At 47.5% G+C, this 24,079-nt stretch overlaps 1 protein-coding gene across 1 annotated transcript; it reads right to left on the reverse strand.

Annotated features, from left to right (window-relative positions):
• Window positions 1-1,954: 1,954 nt before the first annotated feature.
• Window positions 1,955-15,017, reverse strand: VDAC2 (voltage dependent anion channel 2). Its single transcript, XM_056848446.1, has 9 exons — window positions 14,981-15,017; window positions 10,192-10,263; window positions 8,520-8,569; window positions 7,322-7,474; window positions 7,186-7,238; window positions 4,780-5,007; window positions 4,041-4,191; window positions 2,931-2,988; window positions 1,955-2,344 (listed from the first exon to the last, which is right to left on the reverse strand). The coding sequence occupies exons 1-9, from the start codon at window positions 15,015-15,017 to the stop codon at window positions 2,253-2,255; spliced, it is 894 nt and encodes a 297-aa protein (XP_056704424.1). The 3' UTR covers window positions 1,955-2,252.
• Window positions 15,018-24,079: the final 9,062 nt, after the last annotated feature.

Genomic DNA, 24,079 nt, shown 5'->3' on the forward strand with positions numbered 1-24,079 from the left:
AACAAGGCCAGCATGGTGTAGTGGTTAAGAGCAGTGGTTTGGAGCGGTGGACTCTGATCTGGACAACCGGGTTCGATTCCCCACTCCTCCACGAGTGACGGAGGCTAATATGGTGAACCAGGTTGGTTTCCCCACTCCTACACACGAAGCCAGCTGGGTGACCTTGGGCTAGTCTCAGCTCTCTCAGCCCCACCTACCTCACAGGGGAGGGGGAGGGAAGGTGATTGTAAGCCAGTTTGATTCTTCCTCAAGTGGTAGAGAAAGTCAGCATATAAAAACCAACTCTTCTTCTTTCTCCCTCACAACACTGCTGTGAAGTCCAGACTACTGTGGTGTAGTGGTTGGAGCATCAGACTTAGGACCTGGGAGGATCAGGTGTGAATCCCTACTTGGCCATGGAAGCTGGCTGGGTGACCTTGGGCCAGTCACACCCTCTCAGCTTAGCCTACCTCACAGGGCTGCTGAGGGTAAAACAGAGAATTATGGAAGCCTTGAGTGCCCGTTGGGGAGAAAGGTGAGGTATAAATAAAGTACATAAATGTAAACCCTACCCAGTAAGCTTCCCAGCAGAATGGGGATTTGAGCCTGGTATCCCCCGTCCAAATCCAGGACTCTCACCACTTGGCCAGGGGATTCCTCTGGGGCCAAATGCAACCGCCAAGGGGTGGGGAGTGTTGGATTCGGACTGAGGATTAGCAACACCTTGCTAACGGGACCAAGCAGAGTTGTAAATGCCGCTGATGAACCCAGTTGGGCAACGGTCTCCAAACCAAAGGGCATCAAGGTCCTCTTCCCACACGAGTAAAACTGGGGCTGACTCCTACCATGGGACAGGAAGGAGATTACAAGAGTGTGCCGCAATTCCCTCAAGATGGTGATACTTGCTTCCCTCTCAAAACTGGCTACGTGGAACCCACTGCATTCTCAGCACATAAGAAAAGTCCTGCTGGATCAGACCCAGGCCCATCGAGTCCAGCAGTCTGTTCACACAGCGGCCAACCAGGTGCCTCTAGGAAGCCCCCAAACATGACAACTGCAGCAGCAGCACCGTCCTGCCTGTGTTCCACAGCACCTAAGATAATAGGCCTGCTCCTCTGATCCTGGAGAGAATAGGTGTGCATTATAACAACATAAGAAAGGCCATGCTGGATCAGACCAAGGCCCATCAAGTCCAGCAGTCTGTTCACACAGCGGCCAACCAGGTACCTCCAGGAAGCCCCAAACATGACAACTGCAGCAGCACCATCCTGCCTGTGTTCCACAGCACCTACTATAATAGGCATGCTCCTCTGAGACTGGGGAGTATAGGTATGCATCATGACTAGTATCCCTTTTGACTAGTAGCCATGGATAGCCCTCTCCTCCACAAACATGTGCACTCCCCTCTTAAAGCCTTCCAAGTTGGCAGCCATCACCACATCCTGGGGCAGGGAGTTCCACAATTTAACTAGGTTACTAGAGCGCCCCAGTTCTGATCAAGGCCAACAGAGAAGCAGGAAATGTGATTTTCCCAGACGAGAAAGCTCTTCCAGAACCAAAGAGGATTGTGTGGCCCAGCCATACCCCTCTTCCTCCTCAAAACACCCCCACTGAGTGGACTTTACAAGATTCAACTCACAGGATTTAAAACAGAAGGGCCAGGAGGTACAGTGTGTGGATGAACCGAAAGAAACTTTGGGGGGGGGGGCTGTGAAGGCTCACGTGTTGTCCTTCTTCTCAGCAACTTATATTTAAAATATCTGGAGGCACAAGAATGTGTGTGTATTTGTTTTATTCATAATTCTGAAATTGCCTTGGGATACCAAAAAGTATTTCTAATTTAAGGTAATCTTTAAACAAAAAAAAACAAAAACTGTTGACCTCACGTTTCGGGACTTCCACTGATCTGCTTCGTTATTCCAATGGTGATATCTCACGTGTTAAAAGAAACGTAACATGCACACGTTTGTACAGGTTTTGTCATAAAGTCTATTTCATTATTGGTGGGTAGCACATTCAACAGTTAAATACATTTAAATAATGTATCGTGTAGTGACTGCACTTATGCAGAGTTAAGAACTAGGTAGGTAACCAATTTAAACTAAAAACCAGCTAACAAGGGAACTGCCTAAATACTCCGAATACAGCTCTTTGTTCTAGGCCATCCCGCCGAAGAGGGAGGGGGGAAAAAACCTCTGGGTCACACTGGAATTACGTTTTTTAAGGCCATATTCTTCCCGATATCCCGTTTCCTGCGGCAGCTTCAACTCCCTTTAAGCCTCTAATTCCAGGCCAAGACCAAGTTTATGGCCGCCGGCGTTGATGTTCTTTCCGTCTATCAGGGCAGAGAGAGTCAGCTTCACACCTGCGAGTGAACACAGCCAAACGATTAGGAGCCAACCTCAGGCAGACCCTCCCTGCGTCATCCCTGCCCCGCCGAATCCTCATCCCCAGCCGAAGCAGAGGTTGAAGGCATTCAAGCCCACCCTTTAAAATCATAGTTGAAAGGGACCACCAGGGTCATCTAGTCCAACCCCCTGCACAATGCAGGAAATTCACAACTACCTCCCCCGCACACCCCCAGTGACCCCCTACTCCATGCCCAGAAGGTGGCCAAGATGCCCTCCCTCTCATCATCTGCCTAAGGTCATAGAATCAGCATTGCTGACAGATGGCTATCTAGTCTCTGCTTAAAAACCTCCAGGGAAAGAGCATTTACCACCTCCCGAGGAAGCCTGTTCCACCGAGGAACCACTCTGACTGTTAGAAAATTCTTCCTAATGACTAGTCTCTAGACGGAAACTCTTTTGATTTAACTTCAACCTGTTGGTTCTGCTCTGACCTTCTGGGGCAACAGAAAACAACTTTGCATCCTCCTCTATGTAACAGCCCTTCAAGGACTTGAAGATGGTTCTCATGTCACCTCAGTCTTATGACAAGTATCCACTTACCGGGCCTCAGGGTCTGGGTGTAGCCAACTCCAACTAGACTAGAATTGTTCACTTTTGCCTGCAAAACAATAAAGGAAAAAGCCTCAATTGAAGGTAGAAGGTCAGTAATCCTGTGTGATGGCTGCCAACTTGAAGGCTTGAAGAGGGGAGTGGACATGTTCATGGAGGACAGGGCTATCCATAGCTACTAGTCAAAATGGATACTAGTCATGATGCATACCTATTCTCTCCAGGATCAGAGGAGCAGGCCTATTATATTAGGTGCTGTGGAATACAGGCAGGATAAATGCTGCTCCAGTCTTCTTGCTTGTGGGCTTCCTAGAGGCACCTGGTTGGCCACTCTGTGAACAGACTGCTGGACTTGATGGGCCTGGGTCAAATCTAGCATGGCCTTTTTTATATTGTTATGATGCATACCTATTCTCTCCAGGGTCAGAGAAGCATGCCTCTTACATTAGGTGCTTTGGAACACAGGCAGGATAATGCTGCTGTTCGTGGGCTTCCTAGAGGCACCTGGTTGGCCACTGTGTGGACAGATGGCTGGACTGGATGGACCTTGGTCTGATCCAGCATGGCCTTTCTAATGTTCTTATCCCATTGATACTTTTCAAAAGCATTTCTAACATGCAAAGTACTCCATGGCCCTCTCTCTCCATCACTGCTGTTCAGGTAGGTCACATTCCCTTTGCCAGGGAAAGGGCGGGGTATACATTTAAGGGGAAAAATAAATAAGAATACATTCCCATTTTGTAGGAGGGGAGGCAAGAATGGTAAGTGACCCGTCCAACGCTATCACTCAGAGCAGAACCACCAAGCACTTGCCCTTCAGTTAGAAGAACAATTTCCATTACCCATTTTATCAACTTTTCACAATAACGCCACCCAGCCCAGCCAGCAGAGCCAGAGACGTCCCAATTCATAGCTCAGCCCTGCAGCTGTGCCAGAGGCTCCCAGGACAGAGCAAACCATGTGACGAAGTATCCGTCCAAGACCACCAAGCCTTACGGCGGGGGGCACGTGCAGCTGAGAATGAGCCACTTAAGAGGAACTGCAGGACGGAAGAAGCAAAACATTTTGTGGATCAATACCCACAATGGCGGCTCTACTCACCGCAACAGAAGCAGTGGAATCCAGCTGGTATTTTGCCGCGATTCCGAACCGAGTGCTATTGCTGCCTGCTGTCCAGTTGAGATTGACCGCGGTCTCAAGTTTGTCGCTGACTTTTTGGTAAATCGAGCCCCCGAATTCTGACCCGTCATTGCTGGAAAACATTTTTTATAGTAAACGTTTAAAGTCAGGTTGTAAAATAAAATCCCACAAGAACACTTTTTTTTTTAGCTTTCCCCTCTATCAAGTTCAAATCAGTACGGGTCAATATGGGGAACAGTTTGCTTTACAAGAAGTGTTATGGTACAACCAAGTGCAACATTCAGAATCTTTACTGTGACTCAAATGGTCATGAAAGCAACTTTTGACATTCAAGTAAAAGCACTGACAAATGGTAAGATTGATATGACCAAATTATGGCACGTCTTTGCTACACTGCCTATAAACCAGGATTAAACCATGGTTTGCATTCCTTGGTTTGTATGCAAGGGAATGGTAGTTTGCTACACTGCCTATAAACCAGGATTAAACCATGGGAACATTTGGTTTGTCATCTCACCTAACTCAAGTCCATAGACTTCCAAGCCTTGCACAATACACTTGAGTAGAAGCTACAAATTACCGCAGGCATTTTTTTATTCCAGTTAAACGATGCCGCGACTCCAACAGTATTTTCTTACATGTGAAGTTCAGGAGTTTTTTGCCTGTGCCTTTGCTTTGTCAACTTCCGCTGAATACTTACACGTTGGTGTGCAGTTGGAAGTCCCCGGTCTTGTAACCCACAGAGAAATTATTTCTCGTCAGCTTGGATTTGGCACTGTCGAAGGTCATTTGGTAACCAGCGAGCCAACCCTCGTAACCAAGGACGGCCGCGCCGTGGATGGCAGGGCCAGCAAAATCAAAGTCAACGTCGCACCCAATGTTTACGCATTCCCGCTTATAGGCAGACTTTATCTTGCCGCTCTTCTTCCTGGAAAAAAAAAGTGGGTTTTGTTTTTCATGCAAGGTTTATTATTGCGCTGGAACACCAGAGCTTCATCAGGCCTCATCTGCTGGCAGGGAAATAAAGGAGATGGTCTGTAGGATGAAGTACAAGAAAACGCTGGACACAACTGCAGTCCTGGAAAAACATCTGTACATGGTGATGACAGACATGGGGGGAGGCAATATATCATAAGACTCAACTAGATTGTGTTTCCTGCGTGACACCCCTGTCGCAGTAGTAATGATCTCATTCCCAGTATAAGGAGGTTATACTCCTGCTAGTTAGGTCATCCTTTGCTTTGCATCTGTTAGGTATGAGAATGTATTTTTGCTTAAACAATTATGGCCCTCTCCCTTGCTATCTAAGAAATGAGCTCACAAGTATTTGTTTTTCCTGAGAGCAACTGAGGCTAGCACATTTTACAGGTGAAATTCTTTGAAAGAAAGGTGAATTCTAACTTCCCAGTGAGAACCAGAGCCAACGGGTTGAAATTAAATCCAAAGAGTTTCCATCTAGACATTAGGAAGAATTTTCTAACAGTTAGAGTGGTTCCTCAGTGGAACAGGCTTCCTCGGGAGGTGGTGAGCTCTCCTTCCCTGGAGGTTTTTAAGCAGAGGCTAGATGGCCATCTGTCAACAAGCATGATTCTATGACCTTGGGCAGATGATGAGAGGGAGGGCATCTTGGCCATCTTCTGGTCACTAAGGATGTGGGGGGGGGAGGTAGTTGTGAATTTCCTGCATTGTGCAGGGGGTTGGACTAGATGACCCTGGTGGTCCCTTCCAATTCTATGATTCTATGATTCTAACCATGGAAAGTGCTGTTAGGAGCTGTGAAGAAATTCATTTTATTTCAGGGTCTGGGCTTTACACAACCCCCATGTTGCTCTAAAAGTGTTTCTTTCCCCTGGCAGAAGACAAGCAGGAAGGGGGAAGTCAATTTCTTCTGAATACCGCCCAAGTACTGACATCAAAGCTTTGGAAATGATCACAGCCACAGACAGTGAAATGGTCAGCTCGCACCCTGGGGGAACTCTGACAACTAGAAGCGGCATAGAGACTTGGGTGCGCAAGGGAATAGACTGCATAGTCCTGGAGATGTCAGGACAAGGTTCTTTGACACTCAATTACTAAGTTGCCATTTCCCTAGGAGTGCACAAATGTGGTAAGCTGTCCCAGTGCTAATCAGTTACCAGTGTGGTGGTATAGTGACTAAGAGCAGCAGACTCTAATCTGGAGAACCAGATTCGATCCCCCACTCCTCCACATGAGCGGCGGACTCTAATCTGGAGAATCGGGTTCGATTCCACATGAAGCCTGCTGGGTGACCTTGGGCTAGTCACAGTTCTCTCCAAACTCCCTCAGCCCCACCTACCTCACAAGGTATCTGTTGTAGAGAGAGGAAGGGAAGGCGATTGTAAGCCGCTTTGAGACTCCTTAAAGGCAGAGAAAAGCGGGGTATAAAGACCAACTCCTCTTCTTCTAGCAGAAGACAACGGCACTCGGTGGATCCTTAGAACGGCAATGCTAATAAGAGCACTTGTCCTCTTGGCAGGTAATCCCTAAATGAACCACTTGATGGCAGCATACCAAAGGAGGAGCAAGAGAGGAAACCCCTCTCAGGCCATTTATGCATGGGAGGTTTTGCCTTGGATTTGCCGCTCTCTAAATGCACAGTTCCCCCCCATCCGTATTCTCAGAACTCAACAATAAGCCCCCATGCAGAGTTTTGAGAATTCGGATGGGGAAAATGTGCATCTAGAGAGCGGCAAACCCAAGGCAAAACCTCCCGGGTATAAATGGCCTGAGAGTAAAGTGACAGCGGGAGGCGGGGGGCACTGGGTGGAGACTTGATACAGTTGTCGGATGCCTAGACGGGCCGGTAAGGGCCAGCAGGGTCATCCCGCCACAGGAATCAGCTACCTCACCCTGTGAGAACCGCTGCTCTAAGTGGTTATTCGGAGACGGGAAGGATTTGGTTTCCCCTTGAGGCCTGACAGGGCGAGGATAAGGAAAGCGAAACTGTCAAAGGCACCCGGGTGTGTTCTCAAGATGACAGCACACACACGGGGCCCCGCTCACCAGTCTCTTGCCTCGCAGGATGCCCACGCACAGGACACACACACAAACGTTTCAGTGAGGAAGATCAAAAAAAGAAACTTACCCTGTGTTTGGTGAGAAGGTCGTGTCAAATGTCAACTTCAAACCTTTGGCAATCTGATTTAGGGAGGGGAAAGTGGTTAATGAAGAGCTGCAAATGCTTTCCTTGTCAACTACAGATTGACTAAGAACTCATTTACCTGATCTTCAATCGCCATTTCTGTTCCCAGAGTGTTGTCCGTGTTCCATTTTTCTGTGAAAGTCACCCCGTACTCGGTCCACTTGTATTTGGTCTCCAAGCTCCCGTTCACTTTCCCCGTGTCTGTGTTCGATGAGCCAGCGGTCGAGAACTCCTAACAAAGATAAAGGCATGCCAGGTTATTTCTGAGTTCGGCAAACCAAAGAGGGATGGCAAGGAACAGCTGGACTCACCGAGCTGCCAATAAAAGCTGCATTTTCTGGAATGGCCAGATTACAATTCAATGCAATTCGCTACAAATTACTACCATCAGGAAGGCCAGGATAATCTCAACCCGTTTGGTGTCATTTCTTTTACTGCTTATATGTAGGCACAGAATTTGTTTGAAGAACTCACAGACTCACAAAGATAAGGCACAAATTGCACTGTGGCTAAATTATATAACATGGGGCTACTTTACACATCATCTTTCTCAAAGATATTCCATGAAAATGCATTGGTACGCTCAAGAGCCAGCACTTGTAGCAATGAAAAAAAAGAATAGTTTTTATATGCCATCTTTCTCTACCACTTAAGAAAGAATCAGACCAGCGTTCAATCACCTTCCCTTCCCCTCCCCACAACAGACACCCTGTGATGTAGGTGGGGCTGAAAGTGCTCAAGAGATTAGACCACTGCTACTGGTACCATGAACAGAGCTGTGGCTAGCCCAAGGTCACACAGCTGGCTTCATGTGAAGGAGTGGGGAAACAAATCCAGTTCACCAGATTAGCCTCCGCTGCGCATGTGGAGTGGGGGAATCAAACCCAGTTCTCCAGATCAGACTCCACCGCTCCAAACCACCGCTCTTAACCACGACACCATGCTGGCTCTGTCAAACGCAACTTCCTGCAAAACTGAATTTACTGCCAAGTAAGGCATGGAATGGCCCTCACTGTAGCATCTCTGACTTTCCATATGTCCTTACACTCGTATCTGTGATAAAAGTAGAGGCAGAAAAACGGCTAAGGTAGCAACCACCTCCCACCACCTAGATTTAGCTTCTCGCGTGGCCATGAGATGGTCGGAAAGCCACTTCCCGTAGCAGCCTGGTTGGAGCCCCCTAGCAAAAAGGTTGTGCATGGGGAGGATTACATCCCTCCCACCAAATTCACAAGCTCAGTCACCAGTATTTCAATTATCACACTGTCAGCACTTACCACTCCGCTTGCAGATTTCGTTTTCACATCCAGTTTCACAAGGCCGAAACCTTGACAGAAAGAACAGAAGTTACTAAAGCATACTTTACGCACGTCTCACAAGCACTGACTCTTAACTGGGTCATCCCACAAGGGGTGTCCCTCCGTGCCTAAGGGATTTTATCTCCCTTTTCTTCCTGGGCACCCCAAACTGAAGTCTTAAAACGGCACACAGCAAGCAGGAATGAAGCATAACATCCAAATCGCAGGATGTCATAGTCCCGCTGTACACTGCATTGGTCAGGCCACAACTGGAGTACTGTGTGCAATTCTGGAGGCCTCACTCCAAAAAGGATGTGGACAGAATAGAGCGGGTGCAGAGAGCAACGAGGATGATTCGGGGCCTGGAGACTGAGCCCTACGAGGAAAGGCTGAGGGAGTTGGCAATGTTCATTCTGCAGGAGGTAGAAGGGGGACACGATTGCTCTCTTTAAGTATTTGCAGGGCTGTCACTTAGAGGAGGGCAGGGAGCTGTTCCTGTTGGCAGCAGAGGATAGGACTCGCAATAATGGGTTTTAATTGAGGGCGGAAAGGTACCGGCTGGATATTAGGGAAATGTTTTTGCAGTAGGAGTTGTTCAACAACGGAATCAGCTCCCTAGGGAGGTGGTGAGCTCCCCTTCTTGGCAGTCTTTAAGCAGAGGCTGGACAAGCACTTGTCAGGGATACTCTAGGCCAGGCTTGTCCAAACTGTGGCCCCCGGGCCGCATGCGGCCCAGGACAGCTATGAACAAGGCCCAACACAAAATCATAAACTTACTTAAAACATTATTAATCAGCTATCTGCTTAAAAACCTCCAGAGAAAGAGAGCTCACCACCTCCTGAGGAAGCCTGTTCCACTGAGGCTCTGAAAAATGTTTATCCAGCAAGGCAAAGTTACCACTGCCACCCACCCACCCCCTCAGTTGCAGAAACCATCAGAAGCCATTCCAGCTTCTGCAGCCCATTTCTGAGTAACAGTGGAATGGAGGGAAATAAGTTCCACGCTCTGCCAGAATCCAGCCAAGTGCGACCCAGATGTTCCTCCCATCCCTACAGGGAAGCTTTTACCAACAGCTCATAGTAGTGCGCAAGGGGTATTTGGGAGCAGATGACTTTTACGAAAGCAGCCGAGGCCAGATGTCAGAATCTGGCACACTGATCCCACCAGCTAAAGCACCGGCTCTCTCTCGTTTTTTTCCCTAGCAAGGCCCCTTCTTTTTCAAGGGAAAAGAAAATAAGCATCTGTGGCCCTTGAAGCACAAAGCAGCATCTGCCCACACACAGCAACTTCTCACGCTCGCAACACTCCCCCCCCCACCGCATTGCTTTTTGGGAACCCTCAACCCAAACGCCTATGACGGGTTTCCCCAGGTGAGCAGAGATGGGGACCTTTGCATTCAGTTTTATGTCTTCAACCTACTACTGCATGAATGAATCTGTAGACTGGGGAAGGAATCCCGCAGTGGCATTCGATGAGGAACAGAGCAGATTCTCTTTGCCCGCCCCCCCTTACCCTTAAGCCATGTACAGAGAATCAAAAGAATCCCCCTTCTCCCAAAATTGTTTTTGGGAGCACGAAACCAGGGATTATTAGCAACAGACTCGGCGTAACAAATTAAGAACACATATTCACGAGAAGCACCACTCGTACCAAATCCTTTGTTGAAGACATCTCTGGCAGATTTGCCGAGGTCGGCGTAGGGCGGCGGGATCGCCATTGGAGCTACGGAGACACAGTGATAATGGGAATGTTAATACAGAAGTAAATTTTTTTACAAAAACCAAGCAGATATGAGCTCTAGTTGTGCTGCATTATCTAACAGACATTCACACAGAGGAAAATTAGGCACAAGCCACTCACGTGCCATAATTTTAATCGGCATTTTATTCTAAAGTAAAACAAAAAGTTTGGGATGCAACAAAACGGACCCTGAAATCAAACACGGTACACTATTCCAACAGCTCATGTTCTGCCACTCCGCGCTGCTGGCAGGAGAGCTGCCAAAGCTGGAGGAAGGCTTCAAACTTTGCTGAGCAAAGATACAGAACAGAGACGCCGGGCCAAGCCTTTTAACCAGGGGGAGGGCAGCAGAGTGAGCATGATCACGTCCAGGAAAAAAACCCAGAGGCTAAAGCAGTAGCTCTAGAAATCACTGGAAACTCTATGGTAAAGCCAGAGTTCATGGCAATTCCTAGAGCTACTGCCATTGCTTCCAGGTTTTCACCGGAAGTGACATCATCACATGCATGACACTGTTTTTTGGTTTTTTTAAAAATCCTTGAACAGCTCAGAGCAAGGATTTACCCGCTCCAACCAGGGGCTTGGTAGCCTTAATACAGGTCCATATTTCTAAGCATCAAAAATGGCAGATGACAGAAAACCATGCTATTCGGGCTGACATGCCAGGTTATTTGACAGATAAACGCAGCACGTGCGCGTCCAGTGCATTTCCCCCAAAAAACACTCACAAACCCACCCACCCACCAAGAAACTTAAAACATGATTTTATACCAGTATGTAAAAATATATGATTAGCTCAGCTCACAAAGTTCGGCCCCAAACAGAAACGTTAAAAAATATTGCTTTAAGATTATTCAAGCGGCATTTGTTTGATAGGTTGTACAGAACTCGCCTCCTGCCGCTCCAGACACTAAGTCCCTACAAAGCAGATGTCCACATCGGACAAAGCCGTGAGCCAGCCCCGCACCAGATTTCAGCAATGGCTGCAAATCTATTGCATGATTCAAGTAAAATCCAATCTCCTCTAGGCTCTGCTACCTCATAAGAGAACCATTTTATTTTGTGATACAGCCGAGCTCCTAAACACTGCTAACGTAACAAAGGACTGCACGGGGCGCCCCCATGACTATCAATGAAGGGGGCAAAGTCAGTTCAGCACTAAGAGCTCTAACGACGAGCCCCATGGACTAAACTGCCTGATATATTTAGGTGTAAGTTATACCGCTACTCCCGTGAGCAGTAGCTAAGTAGGGATGTTCCACAACCAGTATCAATTAGTCAACTGCTGAAAAGTCTTGGTACATGAATACAGGAAAAGGACAGCAGGAAAACAAGGAATTTAAAGTTTAAAACGAAACCAAAAAGGAATTTAAGCACTCCTTTACAAATCAACATGTTGTATTGGCCAATTAGTGTGCACTTCTGTTTAGGAAATGTCTGAAGTGCAAATGAGGAACATGACATAAATCATTTAAATTGTTCTTTTCTTTTGGGCAGCAGCCCTGCATTCAGTTGGGCTGCTTAAATACTATTGAGCTCAGTGGGGCTTAAACAGCCTTAACTGGGTACAAGACTGCAGTGATGGTGATTTATATCAAACCACCCTACTGGGTGATACCACCCACAATTATCAAGTATGTGGTGCAATCCTATGGTTGAACAGTCTTATCACAGGGGTAGGCAGAGGTTTTGACTGTGGCTCAATGGTAGAGCATCTGCTTGGCTTGCAGAAGGCTCCATGCTCAATCCCCGGCTTCTACAGTTAAAGGGACTAGACAAGTAGGTGATGGGAAAGACCTCTGCCTGAGACCCTGGACAGCCGCTGTCCATCTAAGTAGACAATACTGACTTCGATGGACCCAGGGTCTGATTCAGTATAAAGCAGCTTCATGTGTTCAATGCTTTCCATCTCCTAGTGATTTTGGCTATCACACGGCTATCTCTCTACAGCCATAACAGCTGAAAACTGTTATAAAAAGCTATTCCCCCCCCCCAAAAAAAACGACATGGGGCTGGAGGGGTAACTTAGGAAACAGTTGAAATTATACATGTTTGCAAGTAATCAAAGTTGCAATATTTCAACCCCTGCGTCTACAAACAGGGAGTTATGTCTGACCTCTTACACACTGGTCACAGCTTAGCTCAAACAGCTATGCTCCGAATCCAAGTGCCGCTTCATTTGTGACATTTTAGAAATCACAGAAGGGAATGGAAACCACCAAATTTTTCCTCCAGTGGAATCCTACTAAGCATAATGGAGTGGGGGGAAGGGGAGTGTTACGCAACAATCTACCATAGCTAAAACTGCTTGAGTATAAGAAAGTTCCCTAAAATCAGAGGTCAAAAGGTTTTAGGCCAGATATTTAGCATTAATTTCATTTCCTCTTCAGCCACCATATTGGTCTGTAATATGAACCTGTGCAAGTGATAGGGGACATGCCATATTAGATCTTGAATCAATCCTTTTCTGTATTAGATTTTGTATTAATCCATGCTTTGATTACACTCTGCCCTACTGAGCGGGAATGTTATGGGAAAGAATGGTGACAGGAAAGATTCCTTGAGAAAATGCCACAGGGAGCTGTTGTAAATAACAAGGCCTATAGCGCCAACAGAGATCTAAGGCATATTGTTTATGGAACCTCACAAGGACAGTGAGTATCCAGAGGCTATACTAGAAGAATGTATGTCTTAAAGCAATGATGGCAATCTGATTTCTATGCATAACAGTAGACCACACATTCTCAAGGTTGTCCACGTATTTCAAAGAAGACCCCAACAACCAATGTATCGCCAGTCCACAGTACAATATTGATTATACTAACTCAGGTGTCACTAGTACGTTTTTGTCACGTACTGCTATAAGTCACGTGCAAGTCATATAGTTGTATTACTACACACCAGCGAAAAGCTATATAAGGTGACATTATGCTCGTGTCAAATGCGCACTCTTAGCAACCCATTGAGTAGCTGGCAGTGTCCTATTATGCACGATAAATCTTTTTTCTTAACTGGTTTGTGTGTCTGGCTATTTGACTTGGGACAAAAGCACCAAGGGCCGAACCTTAGCGTAACCTACGGGTGGCGCTAACACAAGTGGGATTGTACTATTCATGCATCAGTGGTATTTCAACTCCTCAGTGTTGTTCCCCTGACCACAAAGGCCTTTGTCTCTATCTGCTACACTGGGCACAGAAACGCTAAAATGCGACCCTCCCAATTTACAAAGGAAGCACAAGCAGGCTGAAAGCTTTTACTATGCTTGACCCAATGTATACAGCTCGCAAGGAGAGGCTCCAGATTTTTCTCTGCAATCTGTGGGCTGAACCACCATCCTTTACAGTGCAGCAGCAGAAAAAAAATTCAGCCACACGGTCATCATCTAGAAGAATTTGTGCCATGTTTTTGAACTCATGAAGCTGCCATATACTGAATCAGACCCTTGGTCCATCAAAGTCAGTATTGTCTACTCAGACCGGCAGCGGCTCTCCTGGGTCTCAGGCAGAGGTCTTTCACATCATCTACTTTGCCTCGTTTTTTTAACTGGAGGTGCCAGGGATTGAACCTGGGACCTTCTGCATGCCAAGCAGATGCTCTACCACTGAGCAAAGGCCTCTCCCCATGGAGCTCGTTTCGACTTGAAAATATCTGCATATTTGATGTATTAGAAACAGACATGCTGATCAGTGCGGTAGTTTCTAGTTTTATCAACCGGGACAGCAAATATGCTAGAGGAGGCCATGACAGCTCCCTTCCTACCCAGTAGAGATCGACAACTGGAGGCCACAGATAGCAGAAGGCCACAATCTTCACCCCCTCCCTTTAAGCTGGAAATTCAGAGGGAGGAGCAACAGGGTCACTGGCAGGTCTCTGTAGAAGACAGATGGGGCTCCGGCCCGCCCTCAGCCTTCATTCAAATCTCAAAGTAGCCATCCCATAAGAGTAGCTGCTACGCAGGGCTGGACAGGCACCATCTTCCATCCCTCCCAGTGTATAAAATTCCAATCCAATTGAAAAGGGTTTTCAAGCCATCCTGCATACCACTCTTTTACTTCCAAAAATGTACACTTTACATATTTGCAAGGTGAAATTGGCACAAGAACAGCCGCTCGGCAGGAAATCCCGCTGGAACCGTCAGAAGCGCCTTCCAACTCCACGTGTTCAGCAGCAGGACGGCAGTTGCGCCTCAATTATTTTTTTACAGAACAGAGAGGAAAATGGCCCCACCTCTACCTCAGTTATATACGTTAAGAAAAGAAGCTCAAGAACAGGGTGGGGGAGGGAGAAAACCCTCTTCATGAACCCAACCTCACTAGAGCAGACAAGCACAGCACCAGTAATTAAACTACAAGCTTAAAAGATTTCAAGGATTATACCACACCTTTCCCTTAAGTTATTCTTTCAAACTCCTCCACACCCTTATCTTAAAGTACCCCTAAGGAATTCTTAGGTTACGTATCTACAATTCCATCATAATAAGCAACGTGCATAAAAGACTGCATTTAAATAATATGTAAAAGAAGCTTGAGTGTGCATCAGCCAGGTATTTATTCAACATGGTTAATGGTGTGGGATGGACACTCATCTGACGACAGGTGATCCACGGTGTTAGATATTAATCTTTCTTAAAACTTTGTTAACTATAACTTAACGTGTTAGTTGTTACTTCAACGGCCTTCCTTCAATCCTCCCTACTTACGTCTCGGTGGGTGCTGACATGCTGGATTAAAAGACATGGCTACTTAGTCCAATCTAGAGGATCTATAAAACGGGGGGGGGGGGGGAATGCATTAAAAATAAGTAAGATACACACATTTGCAACTGAAGTTAACAATATTCTTGGGGTGGGGGGCACAGGCAATTCAGCAGCGCCTTTTTCAATTCTACCCTTGCAAACACTGCAACATATTTGTCTCTTCTATCCCAAGTAAAAAAAAATGGCCCTGTGTTCATCATGGACAGGTCCACCACACCAAATATGAATTTACTCTTCTCTACTTAAGGACAGATGGACACACGTTCCAACTGCATCTGAAGAAGTGAGACGTGACTCGCAAAAGATCATAACCTGCCAGAAATGTTAAGTCTTTAAGGCAGGGGTGTCAAACTCATTTGTTACGAGGGCCAGATATGACATAAATGTCACTTGGTCGGGCCAGGCCAAGACTCGCTATCCCAGATCGAGACTGGGGGGGGGGGGCTGCCTCACAGGCCTGATAAGAGCCCTCAAGGCGCTGGATCCGGCTCATGTGTGACACCCCTGATATAGAGTCCTTTCTCAGGCTATTTCAATTCATTACTGAAAGCGCAAGAGCCAGTGTGGTGCAGCGGTTAAGGCAGGGGTGTAGAAGTCAACTGTTACAAGGGCTAGATCCGGCCCCTGGGCCGTATGTTTGAAACCCCCTACTTCAAGGTGCCACTGGACTCTTTCTCTTTGCTACTACTACCCCAAATATGAAAGTCAGTCTAGAGCCTGGTAGATACTGCTGCTAGACAGGGGGAAAAGGAAAGAGGCTAGCCGGCGTTATTTCGCAGCTAATGCAAGAGGCACTGCTCGGCACGGCCATTTTAGAGAACCAACCCTGACCCCTCTCTCCCGCATGCTCCACCCGCTCCAGAAGCCCTTCCGCCTCCCTCCTTCTCTGCAAAGGCATGCCCCGCAGGGGGGGCCGGATCCCGCACGCTGAAGGATATTCTCTGCCTGGGGAGAAGAAGGCAGAAAGGAGGGTGGGGAGGGGCATTTTTGCAACCTAATCCTGCAGAGCAAGCAGGAAGCATTGAGGTATTTTTGGGGGGGGTTAGGCAGGCAGAGAGAGAGAAAGAGAGACAGCCCTCCCTCCTCCTCCCAGGCTTGTAAAGAAATCCCACCGAATGCAACAGTGCTGGAATAACAATGTCAGATTTGGGGTGGGGGGGGGCATTAAGGACCCCTTTGGCAGCAAGTGATGCAAAAATTCAGCAAAACCTGGGCAAGGAAGTAAATTAAAAAGGTCATTAACGGGAAAGGGTAGAGAAAAGGAGACAAGAGGAGAGCAGGTAGGCAGAATCCCTCTTTATCCCCCTCCTCCTTACCCTTCAAGGCCAGGGAAGAAGCCCATCTCAGGCTCTACCCGCCCGCCCCCCATCAAAGCAATAGTTTTTGGAGGGGGAGGAGAGAAATAAATGCAGGGATTCTGAAGTCTTCCACCCCCTCCCCCCCAACTCGTAAAGACCTCTCCTATGGGCAGGGCTGGATTAAGACCTTTAGAGGCCCCTAAGCGCTTAAAAGAGTTTGGTGTGTGTGTGAGTGTGTGTGTGTTAAGGGCCGTCAAATCGCCTCTGATTCATGGCGACCGCACGGATCAACGTCCTCCAAAAGATATTTGGTGGTTCATTATAGTTTATTTTTCGAATTACACACACATCTACAATCTACATATATTACTATCTATTTATCTATCTGTATCTAATTGTTTGCTTTACACGCATATCTATAATGTACATATATCTATACATAATGACCTATCTATTTATCTATCTGGCACTGGCAAACCACCCTGCAAACAAAGTCTGCCTTGGAAACGTCGGGATGTGACGTCACCCCATGGGTCAGGAATGACCTGGTGCTTGCACAGGGGACCTTTACCTTTAACCTACAGATTATAGATACATGTGTAATTAAAAAAAATATCTATAGATATATGTAAATAGGTATAGATATATGTGTGTGTAATTCAAAAAATAAGCTATAAGGAACCATCCAAAAATATATACTGAGCCTAGTGTGATTATTCTCATCTCCCACTTTTTTCCCTTCATTCTTGTTTTTGCAAAGATTGTGATGTCCGGGGTTGGGGAGGTTTGTTTGTTTGCATTTTTCGAGTCGCTATATGCATGTAATCTTTTTTTCTCATTTGTTGTGGGTGGGGGGGGGGAGGCTTTTGGTGGCCCCCCCGGTCCAGATGCAGCTTTTGCGCCACGCGGTCCATGGCCCAACCCAGCAATGGGTTGCTGCTGCTGCTGCTGCGCCCCCCCCTCCTTCCTTGGATGCCCTAAGCACGTGCTTCCTTGGCTCATTGGCTCTCCCGGCCCTGCCAACGGGAGGCTCGGAGCCTCCAGCAAGACCTGGGTTCGAATCCCCGCTCAGCCGATGACGTCACTCCCCCAACTCTCGGCGCGGCCCACCTCGCGGGGCTGTTGTGAAGCCACAAACGGGGGGGGGAGGTGGAGAAGAGGCTTTTCACTGCCCTGGTCCAACTATTGGGATAAACTCCTTCTTCTCCTCCCCCCCCCCACCACCACCATGGATTATTAACCCGTTCCTCCCCTATCTCCCCCCCCCCGCGAGAGGGTCCCGCCTCCCGTCGCCATGGCAACCCAGCGCCTCGGCCTGCCCTCACCTGTCGAGGAGGGGAGGCCCGCTCTTTCTGTGCGGCCCACGCAAGCGCGCTCGCCCCGCTCTCCGCCGTCGCCGCGTAAAGGCCGCGCTGGAGGGCGAAGTGAAGGGGACGCCGCGCGCGCAGCCAGGCCGCCCCGCCAGGACCCCGCCCCCTCAACGACCCCGGGGCCGTCCGCGGCGCGCGCCTGTCTGGATCCTCCCTCCCGCCTTCCCTGCCCGCCGCCCGCCGGGCACCCCGCGAAAGAACCGCCGCCTCGGATCAACGCTGCGACCCCGCCCTCCCTTTGAGCGGGGAGGAAAGGGGGTCGCGGGCGCAGGGAAGGACCCAGCCGGACAGGCGCTGCCGAGGACAGCCATGGCGAGGAAGGCGCGAGGGGTCCTCGGCCAGCGCCGCGGGCGAGGGCAGGAGGGGCCGAAAGGAAGGGAGGGGAGGGGGCGTGGCCTGCCTGGGCGGAGGGAAGGATGGAGGAGCGGGCGGCGACGGAACAGCCGAGCCGGGCATGCGCAGTCGTGGACAACCTGGTGGCCCGGTTTAGGTAGGCGGCCGGACTGAGTTTGACCTGGGAGCCGGAGGGCGGACTAGCCAAAAAATAAAACGTGGGAATACCTGATGCAAAAAATTATGAATGTCTGATGCAAAACACTGTGAATGTCTGATGCAAAACATTGTGACTGTCTGATGCAAAGCATTGTGACTGTCTGATGCAAAAAATTATGAATATCTGATGCAAAATATTGTGAATATCTGATGCAAAACATTGTGACTGTCTGATGCAAAACATTGTGAATATCTGATGCAAAAAATTGTGAATATCTGATGCAAAACATTGTGACTGATGCAAAAATTATGAATGTCTGTTGCAAAAATTGTGAACATCTGATGCAAAACATTGTGACTGTCTGATGCAAAACATTGTGAACATCTGATGCAAAACATTGTGAACATCTGATGCAAAACATTGTGAACATCTGATGCAAAACATTGTGACTGTCTGATGCAAAACATTGTGAATATCTGATGCAAAAAATTATGAATATCTGTTGCAAAAATTGTGAATCTCTGATGCAAAAATTATGAATGCCTGTTGCAAAAATTGTGAATATCTGATGCAAAACATTGTGACTGTCTGATGCAAAACATTGTGAACATCTGATGCAAAATATATCGGGGTTCAAATCGGGGTCTCCGAGATCCCAGGCTGATGATGTAACGGGAGATGGGATGGGATGGGATGGGATGGGGAGGGGGCATGGCTCAGTGGCAGAGCATCTGCCTGGCATGCAGAAGGTCCCAGGTTCAATCCCCAGCATCACCAGTTAAAGGGACCAGGCAAGTAGAGGATGGGAAAGACCCCCACCTGAAACACTGGAGAGCCGCTGCCAGTCTGAGTAGGATTTGATGGACCGAGGATGTGATTCAGAATAAGGCAGCTTCATGTGCTCTTTAATTGTACTCTTCCTTTAGGGGGGGAGGCGTGGCTCAGTGGCAGAGCATCTGCCTGGCAAGCAGAAGGTCCCAGGTTCAATTCCCTGAGCAAGGGTCTGATTCAGTATAAGGCAGCTTGGTAGATTTAAACCCCTTCCCTGCCGAAGCAGGGACCCCAAGTAGGGTTGCCAGGTCCCTCTTTGCCACCGGCAATCAGACATTTACTGATATACATATACCTCTTTAACCGGGGTTGCGTAAAAATTTCTCGGGCGAAAAGGGGTCGCGAGTGGAAAAAGTTTAAGAAGCCATGAGCTACAGAACCAGTTCTGTTGGGGTTTCAGTAAGCGCCTGTGCTCCATACTTTCTAGAGCTAGTCCCATACATTACAGGCAAGGATTAAACCAACCTTGTTATCAGCCAGCCGGTTAAAGGTTATACTCACAGGTCCGTTTTCCTTTTTTTGATTTTCTTTCCCCTTTCTTTTTCTTCCTTTTCTTGTCTACCTCCATTTCCACCTTTTCCTCCTGCAATGCAAAGGAAGGTGATTTTTCAGACATAAGTAAAACGAATTGTCTTGCTCTTCAACACAGGGTGACTTAAAGTCTCCGTTTGGACGTTAGCAGCCGAAAAAAGGACTGTTTTACTGCCCCTTTGTGTAGAGGAACCGGGAGTTTGTTTTACACAAGGATATGGGAAAGGGTTGTAAATGGAGGAAGGTTAAATTTTAAAACAGCCTATCTCTTGCCATTTAAAAATCAGTGGGAGGGGTGTGTTTTTAAAGTAACAGAATATACGCTCCAGGCTACAATCCTACACTTACTTGGGGGAATATTCAGACTTTACTTCCAAATTATCATGTGTATAACAGTGTATAAATACAAGTATATAATCTGTTTACTGCATGAGCTAGTGTGGTGTAGTGGTTAAGAGCGGTGGTTTGGAGTGGTGGACTCTGATTTGGAGAACCGGGTTTGATTCCCCCTTTCCTCCACATGAGCGGCGGAGGCTAAGCTGGTGAACTGGATTTGTTTCCCCAATCCTGCACACGAAGCCAGCTAGGTGACCTTGGGCTAGTCACACTCTCTCAGCCCCACCTACCTCACCGGGTGTCTGTTGTGGGGAGGGGAAGGGAAGGCGATTGTAAGCCGGTTTGAGTCTCCCTTAAGTGGTAGAGAAAGTCGGCATATAAAAACCAACTCTTTTCTTTATGCAGAGGTGTAATGTCTGTTTCAGTTTACCATGTCCTGCCCCTGGGAATAGTTTCTGGGATATAAGGATTCTGGGATCTCCATTCCTACTTGTATCTGATGAAGGGAGCTTTGACTCTCATACCCAAAAGTCTTGTTAGTTTCTAAGGTGCTGCTGGACTCGAATGTAGCTCTAAAGGCCGCTGTACCCAAGAACCTTCCACCAAAATTAACGGGAACTTTGAACACATGAAGCTGCCGTATACTGAATCGAACCTTTAGTCCATCAAAGTCAGTATTGTCTACTCAGACCAGCAGTGCCTCTCCAAGGTCTCAGGCAGAGGTCTTTCACATCACCTCCTTGCCTGGTCCCTTTAACTGGAGATGCCGGGGGTTGAACCTGGGACCTTCTGCATGCCAAGCATCTGCTCTACCACTGAGGTATGGCCTTTCCATCTTAATATAATCTTAAGCAAGTGTACCTGCAGTCATGATGACACTTACATGGAAGTAAAAGCCACTGAAACCAGTAGGTCTCACTTCCAAGTAAACATGGCAAGGATTGGGAGTGTAAAGAATGACACAGAGGAACAGAGGAACATCCCATCTGGTGAGTTTGCTTTCCCCCAGGCCTAGGATAGTAAATGCCATTCTGAAACTATTCTGCGTAACTCTTAAAGCTCTGTGCCTTTCATAGCTGCACAACAGGCAGAAATCTAAGGGGTGTGACATGCATCACCTGGGTCAAAATGGCAACCATACATGGAGTTGAGTCACCTATTTTGTGGGGTAGGATTGCCAGCCTTTAGGTGGGGCCCAGAAATCTCATGGAATTACAAGTAATCTCCAGATGACAGAGATCAGTTCCCCTGGGGAAAACGGCTGCTTCGGAGGGTGAACTGTATGGGCACACCTCGTTTTATTGTTGTTCGCTTTATTGCACTTTGCAGATTTTGTGTTTTTGAGCAAGTCCATTTTTCCAACAGCATGCTCTCACTTCGTGCCTCTGTGTCACGTTTTGGTAATTCTCGCAATATTTCAAACTTTTTTTCATTATGACTACAGTACATTGGTTTTTTTTAAACCAAAAAATTATTGTGGTAGTTGCTTTATTCTGTGGTCTGTAACCTAGACTGCAATATCTCCGAGGTATGCTTGTATGGCGTTATACCCCACTAAGCAATTCCCCCTCCCCAAACCATGTCCCTCCCCAGGCTCTATACCCCCCCCCCCACCCCAATCTCCAGGAATTTTTCAACCTGAAGTGGCAATCCTATTAGGATTTCAGGCAACTTGGCAAGGAAGGGAGGTACGGTTGCCAGCTTTGTGTTGGGGAGAAGACTTGGTTTTTTATACCTCGATTTTCTCTACCTTTAGAGAATCTCAACCCGGCTTACAATCGCCTTCCCTTCCTCTCCCCACAACAGACACCTTTTGAGGTAGGTGGGGCTGAGAGAGTTCGGAGAGACATGATAGAGGTCTATAAAATTATGCATGGTGTGGAGAGAGTGGAGAGGGAAAAGCTTTTCTCTCTCTCTCATAATACCTTAACGCGGGGTCATCTGCTGAAGCTGGAGGGTGAGAGATTCAAAACAGACCAAAGGAAGTTGGTTCTCGTAGGTTATCCGGGCTGTGTGACCGTGGTCTTGGTATTTTCTTTCCTGACATTTCGCCAGCAGCTGTGGCCGGCATCTTCAGAGGAGTAACACTGAAGGACATTATAATGCACATCAATCTCTGACTTTTGTCTTCTGGGTTTCTGGGGGTTTTCCTGTTGTTATTCTGTCTCTCACAGCTACAATAGACCTACCATTAAAATTATGGACTGGTCATTTCTTCGTCAGAGGGCAAACGGGCAAATTCAACAGGGGATCAAATACTTTCCACCCTCACTGTAGGTGAGGCTGAGAGAGCTCTAACAGAGCTGTAACTTGCCCAAGGTCACCCAGCTGGTTTAATGTGGAGGAATGGGGAAACCAACCCGGTTCACCAGATTAGCCTCCGCCGCTCATGCGGAGGAGTGGGGAATCGAACCCGGTTCTCCAGATCAGACTCCACCGCTCCAAACCACTACACCACGCTGTATATGCAAACTTTTCTTTTTCTTTTTTACAGCTAATACTGTTGGTGGCTTTATTTGCAAGACTGATTGAACTTGTAAAACATTGAAACATTTCAATCCTGGAATTATTGCAAGATTGATTTAGCCCCTGGCCCGTTCTCTCTGATTCATTCGGAGCAGCTGTTCCAAATGCTGTTTTCTTTTTAAAAAATATTTTCCCCTTGAAACGCCGCCTCTCCACTCCGGCTTGGTCCAGAAGAACGTGCTGCCTCCTTCGGCTACGCAAGCATAAATAGGAAGGGTTAAGCGCTTTCTTCCGGCACTCACAAATGTCCATGTGTTGTGAATTTCCATGCGGTTTCCTGCCAAATGAGAGTGAGTCACTCACGGAATAGCTTCAGCAAGAAGGAAACCTTCAGGGAAAGAATCCTCGAGAAGTTTAAATACTTACATCGGTCTGTCTGCTACTGAATGGCCTTTTCGCTAGAAAAGCAAGCTACAAGACCTTAAATCTAAATATGATAAAATAAAAGCCACTCATCTTGGTTATATATCGTTGCCGAGTCTGGACTGGGCAAATCTGGGAGATTGTGGGGGGAGGGAAGGTGATTGGAAGCCGGTTTGATTCTGCCTTAAGTGGCCAAGGAAGTCAGCATATAAAAACCAACTCTTCTTCTTCTGTATGGAGCCCATCTGAGGCTCACAGAGCCTCGGCACTTTGCTTCCATGCTGGAAGCAGCAGCAGTTAACATATATGAACACATTGGGGAGGGGCTGGGGCTCAGTGGTAGAGCCTCTGCTTGGCATGCAGAAGGTCTCAGGTTCAATCCCCGGCATCTCCAGCTAAAGGGACTAGGCAGATAGGTGACGGGAAAGACCCCTGCCTGAAATCTCAGCAAGCCATCCATTGATATAGGAGGTTGTACACCTATGTGTGGAACATATGTTCCATGAAATATTGTCATAGAATTGCCTATATTGAAGTAGCTGCTGCGAAATGGGACAACTTACCGGAAGCCCATAATATTGGCAACTATGAACTTTGCACTTTATTGCTATCAATTGATACATAGGAATTAGCCTTTGATTGACAACTTATGGTTGTTAGATATCTGTAATTTGCACATGTGTGACAACTAGTGGAATGCTTTTGTTGTTACCAGTATTGGAATATATTCACTTGGCATATGCTTTATGTGTTTTTTGCCAGTAGTGCTATTGTGATTGTTTAACTATATATTTAGCACTTGATAATTTGTTTGATTCAGTATAAGGCAGCTTCCTATGTTCGTATGTTCTATCGGCTGGAGATCAGTTGTAACAGCAGGAGATCTCCAGCCGGTAGCAGGAGGTTGCGACAAAACAATCTATGCAGGTTTACAAGGTTTCGCAAACCCTATCCTTGTTTCGCTAATTGCATTAGCTTCATCAGAGGTCACTCGTTCATTATAATTCATTGCGGTCGTTGACCAGTCTTCATCCGGGGTCTGCATTAGCTTCGTCAGAAGTACAGCGACGGACTTCTGCTGAAGCTAATGCAATTGGCCAAACAAGGATAAGTACCTGGAGGTTGGCAGCCCTAGTTGAATGGGCGGGCGTGCCACCAGGGACAGGCAAGCCAGGCCTACCAGCGGTGGCTTCACTCGTGTGCCCGTGACCGGTTGCTACCAAATCAAGGTCCACCAGCCTCCTCACGGCACGCGGGGGCCATGAGGGACCCCTGCCCAGGCGGGCTTCTGATT

The sequence above is a fragment of the Euleptes europaea genome, chromosome 4 (genome assembly GCF_029931775.1).
Source record: "Euleptes europaea isolate rEulEur1 chromosome 4, rEulEur1.hap1, whole genome shotgun sequence".
Classification (NCBI taxonomy): Eukaryota; Metazoa; Chordata; class Lepidosauria; order Squamata; family Sphaerodactylidae; genus Euleptes; species Euleptes europaea.